We start from the raw sequence: 15,411 nt of genomic DNA, 5'->3' as shown, positions 1-15,411 counted from the left end.
TATCAATATCAAAATGCCACTTAAATAGTTGAGCTAGTTTCAAACTAGATTTTGATTTTCTTTCTCTCTTCCTTACTCCCATTCTTTTTCTTTTTCTTTTCCTTCCTCTCTTTTTTCTATCTGTTTCTCTCTCTTCCTCTCTCTCCTTCCCTCTCACTCTTTCCCTCTCGGCTTCTGGGCAGGTTTGGAAAACTCTGAGTTGATGATGATTTTTAAGTGAGCGATTGCTCACTGCTCAGCTTAGAGGGAACTATGGTGGTGAATCCTGTTTCTGAATTCCATACTTTTTCCTATCAGTCTGTAATCTAGATTTTATTTGAGTATAGGGCCATCAATCTATTTTAATTCCTTCTTTTAATTGTATTAATGGTTTCAAATTCATTTCTTTGTCCAACACCTGCGAGTAACCATTTTTTCTAAACTTGTTGTGTTTGGATAGGTTATAGCCTCCATGCTTGAAAACCATAACGGTATTTCTGTGTAATGTTGTTTCTTAATTTTACTCCAGATTTCTAGAAGCGATCGTCTAATTTTGTGATTTTTAAAATACGAATGTGTAAGAGACTTATTATCCCAAATAAAACTATGCCACCCTATCTGGAGGTTGTGTCCTTCTAGGGCTAGTAGCCTAATATTCTTGAGTTGCACCCATTCTTTAATCCACACTAGGACTGCAGCTTGGTAGTATGTTCTAAAGTTCAGCAAACTCAGTCCACCTTGCTTTTTACTGTCCTGCATCCATTTTAATCTAATTCTTGGTTTTTTACCTTCCCAAACAAATTTGGATATTAATTTTTCTAAATTTTTAAAGAAGGTTCCATCTAATCTAATTGGAATTATTTGGAAGAGATATAGCAGCTTTGGTAATATGGACATTTTAACTGTAGCTATTCTTCCTAATAGTGAGATTGGAAGTTTAGTCCAATTTTCTAATTGTAACTTTATTTTGTTCATTAGTGTATCATAGGTATCTTCTTTTATATTAATGCATTTAGCAGATTAGGTTATTCCTAAGTATTTAATTCTATCTACAATTTCCAGGTCTAATTTACTAACTAAGTGTTCTTTATAGTTCATCATCATATTCTTAGTAATGATTTTGGTTTTGGATTTATTGATTCTGAATCCTATTTAGTTCCTCCATTGGCACTATATATTATAGATAGAACTATTTGGATTATGAAGAATAGCCTTCAAAATAGATTTGGGGTGAAGTATATATGCTTCAACTTGTCTGTTTTCAGCTTTTGATTTGTAAAAACGAATCTGTAACTTGAGTAAAAATTAAGTTATTCTTGGGGATGGGGTTTTTTTCCCTTCAGGTCCCCAAAGATGGTATGCTCCAATGGTTTTACTCCGTGTTCACAGCTAGATCTTCCCTCTTCCAATAACAGATTTTTAACCCCACCTGCCTTCATCAGTCCTTCAGTAAGGAATTTGTCTTTAAAAAAAATGTAAGTTAACAAAAGAGTTGCATTTAATGACTGGGTTTTAAAAAACATGGGGAGTTGGGTATTTTGCATAACTTTTCTTTAGATCATATTGCAAATAGCTTTTGAATTATTTTATTCCCCAAGATTCCTTCCATTTATAGAGAGATAAACCAAGTTGACCAATAAAAATGTACTCAGTATTTTAAGAAAGCATCCCTCCAACTATACTTCAGAATGGGGCCCAGGAAAACTGGGTATATGGAAGTGCTCATTGTATGCCACACTCTTGCAACACTTTCCCATTACTTTTGGTTGGACTCATCTAGCTCTATTAGTTTGGTTTTAAAAAATAGTTTGTCTTCTAATACTGGATACTGTAAAATAATAATAAATACACAATTTTAACTTTTAAGATCCTGCACATTGTTTAAAAATTAGTGATGTAGACTTTGAATGGACATGTAGATAGACAGGATCTTCCATTATGAGGCAGGATTACGATCCAGTGATCTCAGTTGTAGAAGGGATGTACTGTACTTCTCTTCCACAAATATTTGGAAGTGACTACACTGTTCCAGGAAGATTATTCTCCAGTGCACATTTTCAAAAGGTATAAAGAGCTACACTTCTATTGATAGAAGTATTACTTAACCAGAATTCTATTCAAGACTCTGCTATAACCAATACAACAATCCACATTTGTTATCTCAATAGAAATGTGATTTTAGATGCTTCGTTAATCCTAAACTGGTCTCAGATTAGGATGCAGAATAATCCCTTTGCTTCCCTATCTAAAATTAGGCCATTATTATAACGATTAAATAATTTTATACAAAATACTCCTGATACTTGCTTGCCATCAGAATTATTGTTGAAGTACCTAAATAGATGCTTTGCTATTCATATAGGCAACTTGGAATGCAGAAAAGAGAAGCCTCCAAAATTCTGAGGGAATTAAGATTACAGATTAATACCAAACCAACAAGACTCAATATCATCAGACAAAATATCTGGGGTAGTGCTCTAAAGGGATTTCAGAAGCGGAACTTCAATCCTGCTAACACTATTGAAGTAAAGTATATAAACTCTAGGAATAAAATAGAAGTGGATCTCTGTTGCTCATCAAAGGAAGATTTATTTCAATTGCTGATGCTTCATCTTCAGAATTCATCATTATTTGAAGGGGGGCTCTCAAAGAATTTATCCTTTGATTCTCAAGGTAAGCTTAACATAAATATTTGGTATTTACACCAGGAAGGGGATGCAGCTTTGATTGCTAGCTATGTTTAGACATAAATAATGGTGGCAGAGGTAGGAGCCTTTATTCTAATATCTTTAAATGGTTAGTTCAGATGTTTGGGCTAAGTATAAAACAAAAGTAAGTTTTATCTCAAGTTCAGGGTAAATACTGTCTTGTTTCACATTGTTTTAATTATTCCCGATACTCTGGAATTGGTGTGGCTCATTTTAAAAATTATTTCAAACTGAAGACTTGATTAGAAATATCACATTTGCTAGCTTTCTGGGTAAAAAAGCCTAGTGAATGCAATGTTTCTGAAAGGTAGAAAGGCTGGAAAAAGTTGCTTTGATTGATATATTATTTCACAATGTAACAGTAAGCCTGATTTTTGTTTTTATTGGCTGGAGTAACCTGTCCTAATGAGTGGTGGTGAAAAAAGTCTATCAACATGCAGTACTGTATGCTCAATTAACTCTTCACCATTCATTAGGTCAGCTTATTCCAGCTAATGAAAAGAAGTGATGCATTGTGAGATAATATTCTGAATGATAGAAAGAGGTGTTTTATACTATTCAGAGCAATTGCAAAAAACCCCATCAACATTCAGGATGTTTTTGAAGGCAAGAAAGACTGAACATTTTTGAACATCTTTACTGTTCAAAAAGGTAATCTTTGCTAGCTTTCTGGCTGGAAAGCTAGTGGACTCAATGTTTCTGAATAGTAGGAAGACTGGAAAGAATAGATCTTCCCAGTGGGAGGAGAGGGGAAATCCAGTGCGTGGCTGGAAGAAAGTTTGCATCCCAAAGATTGTTTATCCAACCACCACAGGAATTCCCCTTCTTCATGGAGGGGAGGAGAAATCTTTCCACTGGTGGCAGCAGCTTGTAATCTTCCCTACCGGCTTCCCCATTGACTTTCTGGAGAAGCCAATGGTAATCGCGCATGAACACAGGATGCTTGATAACTATTCATGATTGCAAACAGGTTGCCAAGCACCAAAAATGCTACTACATAGGGGAAGAGGAGGTGGCAATTATAACTTCAAGGAGATATTGTAAATATTTTTTTTCTGAGTGTCTTGTAATTTCAAACAGTCATTAAGCAACCAAGACTACTGTATTTGCAGTTCAGTTTCCTCTATTGAGCTCAGCTCATGCTAAGTCACAATTTTTCACTGGATAGTTTCCAGGTTTTAAAAACATGTTTCTTATAATGATTTGTGGGTATGCAGTAATAGAAGGAATTAAAGAAGTTAGAGCTCAAACAGAACTTGGGCTTTTTTCCTCTCATATATACCTAAATAGTTAATATCAGTTTTATTGAATGAAATATAATAATGGGGTATTTAAGGTTTCAGAACATAATTTCTTACTATCAATAGGGAATTGTCCCAAACTATGAACAGGGAATATGTCTCAAACATGCTTTTCAAAAGGCAACCAGATTTTTTTGGTTTTTCTTTGAAAAGTTTTGCTTTTCATCTAAAAAATGGAATAGATTTTGGTCTAATCTTTTTCTCATATTAAGATAAGTTTCTATCAGTTGTATTCAGTAAGTGTAATATACCATTTGTACTTGCAGCTCTTAAAGATAATTTATACTATGAAGCAGGAAAAATGATTGCAGTTTCTCTGGTTCATGGAGGCTCTTTTCCTGGCTTCTTTTCTAAAACCATGTTTCACTGCCTCGTCTATGGCACAGAAAATGTGAAGCCAATAGTAGAAGATGTTGCTGATATAGGCGTTTTGCAGACAATAAAGAAGGTGAGCAATTGCTCTATAAGACAGTAGGATATATAAACTTCTAATAAGAAAGGAGAGAGAGTCACAGATGGGCTGTCCTCATGATTGTGTGTTGTGTTGAAGAATGTTTTTGAGTGAATGTTTTCTAGGTGGAAGTTGGACTTGTAGATATTCTTGGCCTACTTTTGGACTTGTTCAAACTGAAGAACCACATTGCAGGATGAACTTTGAACACTAGTCTTGCCTGCCAAGCTGAGATCATCTGTGGATCTGGCCGCAATTGTTTCAACAGTGGTTTTTTCACACCAGCTCATTCTGCTCCTCAGGGACCTGTTCAGATTGCACTGGAGGATGGGTTGTATTTGTTCTGTTCTGCTGGCCATAACTATTATACTAACTGCACTTGTGAAAAGTGGTTGAGAGCATGGCTCCTTCCTACACTTATTACTGATGAATGCTGATGCCTTTAGAGGTTTGAGGGTGGTAGAGAGGTGCTACAGTACAGTGGAAGACTATTGTTTATCCCCTCTACTATGGAGATCATTTTGCTTATTCTCCTGGTAGCCCCAAGGAAGAAGAAAGAAATTGTAGATCATGTCAATGTAAATTCCATCTGATGGCTAAGTACCTTGACTGGACTAAGGACTTATTTCCCTTAGTTTATGGTGAGAGCCAGAAAAGGACTTGATGGGGCGATGGATAAAAAGAAAGCTCTATCAATTGATGAGAGCAACAGAACCAGGATCCCCCGTGAGTGCTAGCAGTGGAATGGGAGATTGTTACTGGGTATCATTGTGACACAGAACTGTGAAGTTAAAGTGCCCCAGGGTATATATATTGCTTCCCCTCCCAGGGATGGTTGTAGAAGACAATAAGTGATCTTTGGCCTTGAGAATTGGAGGACATACATTTGGGGGGGGGGGGGTAGGGTTGCCATTGGGGAGATGGGATGAAGCAGAATATTATGGTGGTAGCAAGCCTGGGGAGATATGGTGGGAGAAAAGGAGCAGGTTGTTCCTAGGGAATGTATTACCTTGAATGGTTCATTAATGATGCAAATATGCTTGGTTTTCTTCTCTAGATAAAATCTGCCACAACACTGAGCAGTTTAGAATCAGCAATAAGTGATTGCTCTGACTATCTTGCTTCTATTGGATGTTTGAATCCTGTAACAGCACTATGTGATAAGAATATATTGGTGAATGAGATTCTGAATCATCACGTCATCAAAAGAACTCTTTTACCATTTGAAAGGTTTGCTTGCTGTGGAAATCATTCCTATTGTTTTTAATTTTTAACTAATTAAGAATCATTTCAGTTGTTTTGCAAGAATATATTATGTGATGTCCTGTGGGTGTACATTAAAATATGTTTAATGTATTAAGTCTTAGTGATTTTTACCAAATTGTTTTTTCTCTTTAATCAAGTAGTATTGAAAAATTAATAATTTTGATAAAATGTGGAGTAGGTTAAAAGAAAAAAAAGCCCTGTAACTCAATACTTGGAAATTCTTTGAGGATTATTTCAACAATCATAAATTATTCAAGCAAAAGTTTATAAATCTTTCTAATATATTTCAAGGGATTTTATTAGATTTGGAACATATCAGAACAATAAATAAAAAATATGGGTAAGAATATGTGAGCTTGCCATTCTAGTTGAAGCAATCACAGGAATCATTTTAGTAAGCATAATTTTAAATCCTCTTGCTAATAGATATTATCTAGTATGCTTTTGCTTTAAAATAAGAGACATTTGTAATAAAAAATAAATTTGGTAGTGTCCACAAGGTTCTTTTTATTTTAAAAAACGCCACTAAAGACTCATAGCAGTTTCTTTCTTTGCGTCTCTCTATTTCTCCAAAAGCTTTAGACAAGGTTTGAAAACACTTGGTGTTTTGGAAAAAATACAAATGAATCCCGATGCATTCTGTAGCATATTATGTCACAAACCCGAGAAACTTTCAGCAAAACTTCTTGGTGATCTCTTTACAATTCAATGTTTACCAGGAGCAGACAAGGCCAGATGCCTTGATTTCTGGATGGGTTATTTACAGGAGACAGAAGGTAAGAAAATGGGATATTGTCTTCTTCTAGAATTTTGAACTTTTGAAATATATTTCTACCTGTAAAATAAGACATCAGATTGCACTATTGGTTGAGAAAGACTTGTTTTGCACTATTATTTAACATTATATTTGCAGTTACAATTTCCTGAAGTCAAAATGTTATTCCATTTCATCTGTAACTTCTTAACCAATGTGATATTTTGATTAACTACAATGGCTTTTAGAAAACAATCTTCATATTTCTTGGTGTAGGTGGTGAGTCATCTGTAACCCTAGAGGATATCTTACTATTTGCAACTGGCATCCGCAGTATTCCGCCTATTGGCTTTGAACCTGACCCTTCAGTTATGTTTCTGCATATAAATTATCCCATCGGAAAGAGAGACCTTAACTGTTTACAGCTTCCAATAACAAAATCTTATGAGAATTTTAAAAAAGCTTTGGATATGACTATCCAACGTGCCCTATTGCAGTCAAGAGTATGTTAATCGCTACAATGGATACTGAACACTGAATAATGAAGCACACAAGAAGCTTGTTACTTGCCTACTGGAAAACAGACATTCATCCTCACAGGTTTAAAACTTGATCATGGAAATGCATAATTTCAGTCTTTACATTTTGAACAGTGTTTCAAAATGATGAGCAAACAAAACTTTTAAATCAGTTTTGCATTATATTTGTTCTGGGTTTGGGTTTTTGGGGGGGGCTAAACCAGCAAATAACTGGTTGTTTGAGATTGTGGTACACTCTCCGTTTTATATCATAAATGTTTCACATCAAAACTTCTGCAAATACATTCAGGAAACCTTTCCAAATTTTAATATATCAGCTCTTATATATTGTGTTTTTGCGTAAAAATTTGAGGTGTGGGTTTATTTATGTGGATTCCTGATTCAGGAGATGTTAATTTCACACACCCAACTCCTTTAAAGTATTCTAGCTATTATAAAAATGAACAAATTAGATTACCTCATATTATCTTCTCTTACATATTTGTAATTCCTTGAACATTTGTGGGATTATGCACAAATAGCGCTGTTTCCGTTCTGTAATCATTCTATTTTTTTAAAAAAATAGTTTTTGAATATAAAATGATTTTTAAAAACTGCATTGTAGGAATTCTATATTGAGAAAAGCTATAATTGGCGTCAGATGTGTTTGTTAACTCATTATTTCAGTTTAGATGATAATATGTTTGGGAATAGAAGTGCCAGGTAAGTTCTAGCATTATTCTGGCTATGGTGGGAAAGGTCTAAACTTCAGTCTGTTTTAGACTAAAGCAGCAATTTCAAACCTGGAATATTTCACTCTGCTACTATCTTCTATAAGACTATGCATACTATAGAAAATGTATGTAGTTGTTTTAAGAATTAGCCTCACATTTATGCAAATTGAAGCAAATATTTGATTTAAATGAGACTTTTAGAAGGATGAGACGAGTTAGCTTTACAGTGATCCCTCGAGTTTCGCGTCCTCGAGCATTGCGAAAGGGCTATATCGCGAGTTTTCAACCCGGAAGTAAACAACACCATCTGCGCATGCGTGCCCTTTTTTTCTATGGCCACGCATGCGTAGATGGTGGAGTTTCCCCAGCTGGGAAGCAATAAGAGCAACGGGGTGGGCGGGGGAAGGCCGGGCGGTGCGCGCGGGGGGGGCCGCTTCCCAGCTGGGAAGCAATAAGAGCAACGGGATGGGCGGGGGAAGGCCGGGCGGCGCGCGCGCGGGGGCCGCTTCCCAGCTGGGAAGCAATAAGCAACGGGGTGGGCGGGGGAAGGCCGGGCGGCACGCGTGCGGGGGCCGCTTCCCAGCTGGGAAGCAGCGAGAGCAACGGGGTGGGCGGGCGAAGGCCGGGCGGCGTGCGCGCGGACAAGCGGCAGCAGCGAGGCGGCGGGGAAACCCCAATCTTCGGCTCCTCGCTGCTGCGGTGGAAGTAAAAACACCATCTGCGCATGCGCTACTTCGCGAAAAATCGATCGTCGCGTGGGGTCCTGGAACGGAACCCTCGCGATGATCGAGGGACCACTGTATATGTGTCCCAGAAATACCAAAGTTAGAAATGCCATTCCCTACTCAGTACTTAACTAGAAAGATGTTGCATCCAAAATCTATTAGGCTGGGTGCATTATAGTTACACCATGTAGAGTGTTAAATCTTATGAAATAGGTGATGGAATAATTTATGCGCGTAAATAATATTTTCACACACATGTATGGATACAACCCGTTTAAATGGCTTTAATTCATTTTATTTAGGTTTTTTAAAAATTTTCCACCAACTTGACATAGACATCTGTACATATCATATCATAACATACATCATACATTTCTGTCCAATATACCATAAAACAAATACCCTAATTTTGCATCTTTTGTAGTTTTATTGCCTGTTTTTCCTCTATATTTCATACTATTTCACTCCCTCTATCTCCCTCTCTTCCCTCTACCTTCTTTCTCTCTCTTTCCTACTTCCCCCCTTCCTCTCTCCATTTCTTTTCTACTTCCTCCTCCTTATCCCTTCCCTGAGTACATCTAATCATAGTCCATTTTATGTTTAACAGACAAGCAACTCAAATTCCTAACTCCATTCCATTCATCACCGGTGCTATTATTAAACTTGTATCTTGCCCTTTATCCATATTATATTCTTTTAGGTATGTTTACTGTTACAGTGATCCCTCGAGTTTCGCGATCTCGATCTTCGCGAAACGCTATATCGTGATTTTTCAGAAAATATTATTTAAAAAATACTCCACTCCCCTCTCTCTCTCTCTTTCTTCCTCTCTCTCACTCTCTTCCTTCCTTTCTCATCTTTCTTTCTTTCCTTCTCTCTCTTTCTCTATCTCTCCCCCTCTTGCTCACTTTTTCTCACTTTCCCTCTCTCGTGCACCGAGCGGCGGGCGGGCAGGCAGGTGGCGGACAAGCGGCGGGCGGACAAGCGGCGGACAAGCGGCGGGCAGGCAGGCGGCGGACAAGCGTTGGGCGCGGCAGCAGCGAGGAGCCGAAGATCGGGGTTTCCCCTTTGCGTGGGCGGCGGGGAAACCCCGATCTCGCCGAGCAGATCAGCTGCTGGGCGGCGGAAGGAACCTTCCCTGGGTCTTCCCAGGTGCGGAAGTAAAAACACCATCTGCGCATGCGCGGCCATGGAAAAAAGGGTGCGCATGCGCAGATGGTGTTTTTACTTCCGCACCACTATATTGCGAAAAATCGAGTATCGCGAGGGGTCTTGGAACGTAACCCTCGCGATACTCGAGGGATCACTGTATTCTAATGCTGCCTTCTTGCCATTTATTTTTGTTGTGTAGGTGTACAACCTTCAATTTCCAGTTTTTTTCCAAATTAATCGCTGTAACTTATCTTCTATACATATTCATTATCTCTTGTGCCTCCTTTCTTATTTATCTTTCAAATCTGTCCTGCTTATGTTGTTAATTTTAGGCCACACTCCCTTTCTTCAATTTATATCTTTACTCACTTTATTCTGTCATTTCTAAATGCCATAAATTTCTAATCTCTTTTACCTTATCACAACTCCTTTTCACCTGTATTAATCATTTTCTTATTGTAACTCATACTTAGTATTTAAATATTTACCAACTTCCCAATATACAAAACCCTCTAATTGTCTAATCTTATATAAAAACAAATCTTATAAAAATTATTATTATTCAAATTATATAACTTTCCATCAATTCACTTAATTCATCACTTTTTTATCATCAAAATTTAATTTTAATCATCATGCACCAATGTGATATAAAATTGACATTAAAAAACCCTGTTTAACATAAAGACTATTAACATGTCTTATAACCCCCACCCCCCACCCCCTACATTCCCTTAACCACCTCTCTTCAGCCAGTCTCCTTTGGTCTCTCAAAAATGTGACTCATCTGGCCTGCGGGCTGTTAGTTTTTAAGTGTCAATTTATCAAGCCTGATCACATAAGTTTCATAGCGAAGCACAGGTATCCAGCTACTAGTATAGTGATAGGGCTACTTCATTAGCAGAGTTTCATCCTTGGCAAGCATGTATATTCGTGATTTTAAATAAAGCTTATAGGATATCTATTTCAACCACATGAATTCATCTGTAGAGAAAGCACTAAAGACATGACAGAGTTAATATTTCAGCAGAGTGGATGGAATGTTTCTACTCCCACAATTTCTGACCGCAAATTTCAATTTCTTGTATTAAAGAATTAAAAATATGTTTGAAAGGGAATATTTATTTCCTGTTTTTCAGAAATCTACTTGTACTTGGATTTGAAGATTCTCCTGTTACAGTGTTACACAAATTCAGCCCTCTTCTGTAAACAAGCAGTTTGGTGGGCCTTATTTTCAATGTGATTGAGATAACACAAATTCAAATTCTTTCTTCAGTGTGAATTAGTTAAATTCTGACTACCCAACCAGACAAACCTTGTGGATCTATGACAGAAACTATATTACAGGTAGCCATCAGTTTATGACATTAATTGAGGCTGGAATTTCCATTGCTAAATAATGTAGCTTTAAAGCACACTTGCATCACTTAGTAAAGGCAATTCCTGAAGTCTTGGTTGTTATTAAATAAATCCCACAATTGATAGATGAAGTAACTTTCTGGCAGCTTCCCACAGTCAAAGGGAAAGTGCAAGTTCTAAGCGGGCAGGCAGGTAAGTAGCTGCTGCGAGATGGGAAAGGGTCCATGAGAGGTGCTGTGTGGGGTGATGGGTGATGTAATGACTTATTCCAACAACTTGCAAGATTCCCTGTAGCTTCCCCAATGATTTTTGATCACAGGATTGCAGGAGCTCAGATTACAATCATGTTACTGCAGGATAGTTCCAAGGGCCAGTCATCATTTGTGCAAGAGCAGTGTAACTTTGACTACTGACTACTAGTTGAGGAATACTTTTGAATACATAAGTACTATGCTTGGAAATTACCTTGGAGGTCATTTTTTAAAAATATACATCCCCCCCCCCCCCCGCCTCGTCCCCTTCCATTCAATCATGTTGGATTCTCAGAGACTATCTGGACAAATCCAGCCCAAGAGGATTTTCAGTATTTTCCATTGCCTAAGAAGGTGTTTCTGGTTAATATATGGTTATTTACATTTTTTATTTGAAAATCTCTTTTCAAATGAAAAATGTAAATAACCATATATTAACATGGTTAATAACATGATCTAGGCCTTTTTTCAGAAATTTAACATGTAGTTTAAATACTACTTTGGGGGTTATTGTTTTCCACTGAGGTTTTGATTGTATGTTGGAATTAATTAGAACCTTTTAATTTAGTTTTTCAGTAGAATTAATGTAAGAGTTACAAAATTCCATTTGAGGTTTAAGCAATATGTATGGCAATTTAAGGGGGAACTTTCTGTGGTTGACGAGATATTTCTTGTAAACCGCTTGGAAAATTACAGTTCAGTGTTGATAATTCTCACATTTGATATCTTTATAGATGCAAGATATATGGATAGCTGTAGACAAAAGGTTTTCAGTGTGAGTGAATAACATGGTTATATCTGTCGTTTTTTAAGACTTCAACATGACTGATGAGAAATTATAGCTTTTTGAACAACAAATTACTATGCCTTTACTCAAACATGTTTTTAATGTGCTTTTCAGAATTCATTTGCTTTAAAGGAAGATATAGTTGAGAAATATCTTACAAATATGCAGAATTGGTAGTTTTGCTCCTAGTCATGCTTTTTCTCTATAAGGATCATATTTTGCCTAATTTCTGATTGGTTCTAGTGGAAACAAGGCAATAATATAAATCAGAACTATCAACAATGCTAAAATGGATGGATATGGTGATGAAAATGCCATTTTTATTCTAAAATTTCATATTGGTTAATGACTAGAATTAGCTATGAATGTTCCATCTCATCAAAGTTTATTATTGCTTCAGGCACACATTATTTTACAGTGAAATTGGTGCAATGTCATACTATTTCTTTGTGATAGTCACACTCTATAAATATTAAGATTCCTTTTGTTGCCCAGAGTCGATAGTGCTTATGTGTCATGATTGATATTGGATATTTTTCTTATTATCCATTTGCTCTGATCATGTGGTTCTAACAAAATTTTATAGCAGTTTATGGGGATGGACTGTAAGGAAATAAGATAAGTCTTAACAATCACTCAATGTAATTTATCTGTACAGGGTATCACACATTCTTTCAGTTATGATTATAGTACTTGAATTTGAACTTTGCTAGATTATATAATACTGTATCTAATGATTACAACAGAGAAGTAAGAAACACTGTAAATTAATAGGATTTATATATGTGTGTCAGTTCAGGGCAACAGTATTCCTTCTCGGCTCAGGTACTTGAAATAAGATTCATGAATTCACTATTATTCTTCTAACACAAGTATCTTTTGAGAAAAATATGTGAAAAAGGAAATGTGTACCATTGAAAGTTGAAACTTAGCATTAAGAAAAAAAGTGAAATATAAATCTTGCGTGTATACCAGTAGTTATGAATTTGTAAATTATGGTTTGTGTAAGCCTTTTGTAACATTCAATGTTTGTTATATTTTGCTTTTAAGTTACTTCTAGCAATATATGGAAGAACTGTCTTGTATGTATGTATGTGTGTATATACGTGTGTGTGTGTGTCTATAACCATGTAAAGTGCAATAAATCAAGGATTTCTAGTTAAAATTGTTACATGTTTATTTCTTAAGTACTATTGGTCCAAATTCTTTAGAGAATAATTAAACATTGTGAGTCTAATGACAAAATTAAATATGGGATAAACCTATAAAGGATGGATGGATTGACATATAACACAATTTGATCAAATGTTACCAATATACTTTCCATGTTCTAATAGAAATTTCAGAAGGATATTATTTATAACTTCTTTAGAATGCATGAAAATAATTATATAAAATTATTGTTTCAAAGAGTGTATAAAGATGGTTTAAAGTTGCCACTGTCTCACCCAAAAGTGAAAACTTAACCATACTAACAATTACTTTCAAAGTGAATTGTACTACCAGTTTACAATATGTTTGTTTGTTTGTTTATATTTCTATGCCACCCAACTTCCTAGGGACTCAGGGAGGCTCACAACAAAAACAAACACGAATCAGTATAAAAACATTTCAATTTAAAATAATTGCAGCCATCCATACATTCATGGCCGACCTCGCTAGTCATCTCCCGAGGTCAGTGGCCCCAGGCCTGTCAGAAAACCCTGGTCTTTACAGCTTTCTGGAAAGCTAATAAGGTGGGGGTAGTGAGGATCTTAGGAGGTAGCTGATTCCAGAGAGTCAGGGCAACCACAGAGAAGGCTCTCCCCCTCAGACTCGCCAGCCAACACTGTTTAGCTGATGGGACCTGAAGAAGGACAAGCCTATGGGATCTTACCAATCACTGGGAAGTATGTGGTAGAAGGCGGTCTCGAAGATACTCTGGCCCTGAGCCATGTAGGGCTTTAAAGGTAATAACCAACACATTAAATTGTGACCAGAGATCAATAGGAAGCCAGGGCAGCTTGCAAAGAATTAATGTAGTGTGGCTATATCTGGGCGCACCCAAAATAGCTTGTGCAGCTGCATTCTGAACCAATTGTAGTCTTCGAACACAGGGGTAGCCCCATGTAGAGCACATTGCAATAATCCAGCCGTGAGGTGATAAGGGCATGAGTGATCATGAGAAGAACCTCTTGATCCAAGTAGGGTCGCAATTGGTGCATTAGTCAAACCTGTCCAAAGGTCCCCCTAGCTACAGCTGTCAGGTGTTGATCTAATCTTAGCTGTGAGTCTAGAACACCCAAATTGAGAAGCCATTCTGAGGGAATTAATTTTTCTCTCCCCCCAGAACCAAGGAAGTCGACAGTCCTTCTGAGGCAGTATCCACAGCCACTAGGATACTGCCTCATGGTTAGGTTTGAGCACATCCGGACCCTCACCTTGCCCAGGCACTGGCACATCACATCCACTGTTTCACTGAACTGACATGGGGTAGAAATATAGAACTGGGTGTCATCAGCCTATTGCTGAAACATCACCCCATGTCATTGGATGATCTCACCAGTGGTTTCATGTAGATGTTAAATATTAGGGGAGAGAGAATCAAGCCCTGAGGTACCCAAGCAAGGGATCTAGGAGGAGAACCACCATAATATGGTGCCTTCCAATCCCAGCTCCCATAGTCGGCGCAGAAGGATTATCATGGTCATGAAGCTGAGCGGCCAAGTAGCAGCAAGATCATCCATCAGAGACCAAAAGTAGTTTCCGTGCTGTAGCCAGGCCTGAAACCTGATTGAAAAGGGTCTAGAATCTAGACTCTTGATAATCTGTTTCATTCAACAGCCATAAGAGCTGTAGTTCCACCACTTTCTCTACAACCTTTCCCACAAAGGGAAGGTTGGAGACTGGACGAAAGTTCATTAATTCTGCTGGATCCAGGGAAGGCTTCTTGAGGAGGGGCCTCACCTTTAATGATTGTGGGACAAACCCCTCCCTCAAGAAGGCGTTGACCAAAACAGGGAGCCAGCTTCGCGTCAGCTCCCTGCTGGATGAAAGTAGCCAGGAGGGGCACAGGTCCAACAAACAACTGGATGGATTCATCACTCCCATAACATTGTCCACTTTTTCAGGTATCGCAGGCTCAAATTTTTCCCACACAATAGGATTAAGATCTGCAGATGTCATCTCTGTCTGCATTGCCCAATCAGTCTAGGTCCATCCGAATCTGAGCAACTTTATCCGACAGAAACTGTAAAAATTCTTCAGCAAGGGCTCCTCTGTTCCCTCTACCTGAAAGAGGGAAAGAGTCACCCTAAAAAGGGCAGCTGGCCGTGAGTCAGCAGATGCAATAAGGGTGGGGAAATGCTGCCCATATCACCACTAAATAAGACCTAACAAAGGCTCTTGGTAGTGTTTGGTCAAATTTGAAGTTGCTGGACCTTAGCA

General features: G+C 37.6%; 1 protein-coding gene across 4 annotated transcripts in view; it reads left to right on the top strand.

The window, feature by feature from the left end:
- G2E3 (G2/M-phase specific E3 ubiquitin protein ligase) overlaps nt 1-7,591 on the top strand; it is a 48,268-nt gene extending 40,677 nt beyond the window's left edge. For all 4 annotated transcript variants that reach the window (XM_070734107.1, XM_070734088.1, XM_070734098.1 and 1 more), the window contains 6 exons: nt 1,323-1,454; nt 2,342-2,652; nt 4,255-4,436; nt 5,497-5,669; nt 6,282-6,481; nt 6,736-7,591. In XM_070734107.1, the coding sequence (XP_070590208.1) occupies nt 1,323-1,454; nt 2,342-2,652; nt 4,255-4,436; nt 5,497-5,669; nt 6,282-6,481; nt 6,736-6,971 (1,234 nt within the window). In that variant the 3' untranslated portion in view covers nt 6,972-7,591. The remainder of the gene's footprint in view (nt 1-1,322; nt 1,455-2,341; nt 2,653-4,254; nt 4,437-5,496; nt 5,670-6,281; nt 6,482-6,735) is intronic.
- The last annotated feature ends 7,820 nt before the right edge of the window (nt 7,592-15,411 follow it).

Source organism: Erythrolamprus reginae, chromosome 1, assembly GCF_031021105.1.
Source record: "Erythrolamprus reginae isolate rEryReg1 chromosome 1, rEryReg1.hap1, whole genome shotgun sequence".
Classification (NCBI taxonomy): domain Eukaryota; kingdom Metazoa; phylum Chordata; class Lepidosauria; order Squamata; family Dipsadidae; genus Erythrolamprus; species Erythrolamprus reginae.
This window is presented reverse-complemented; position numbering and strand designations above follow the sequence as displayed.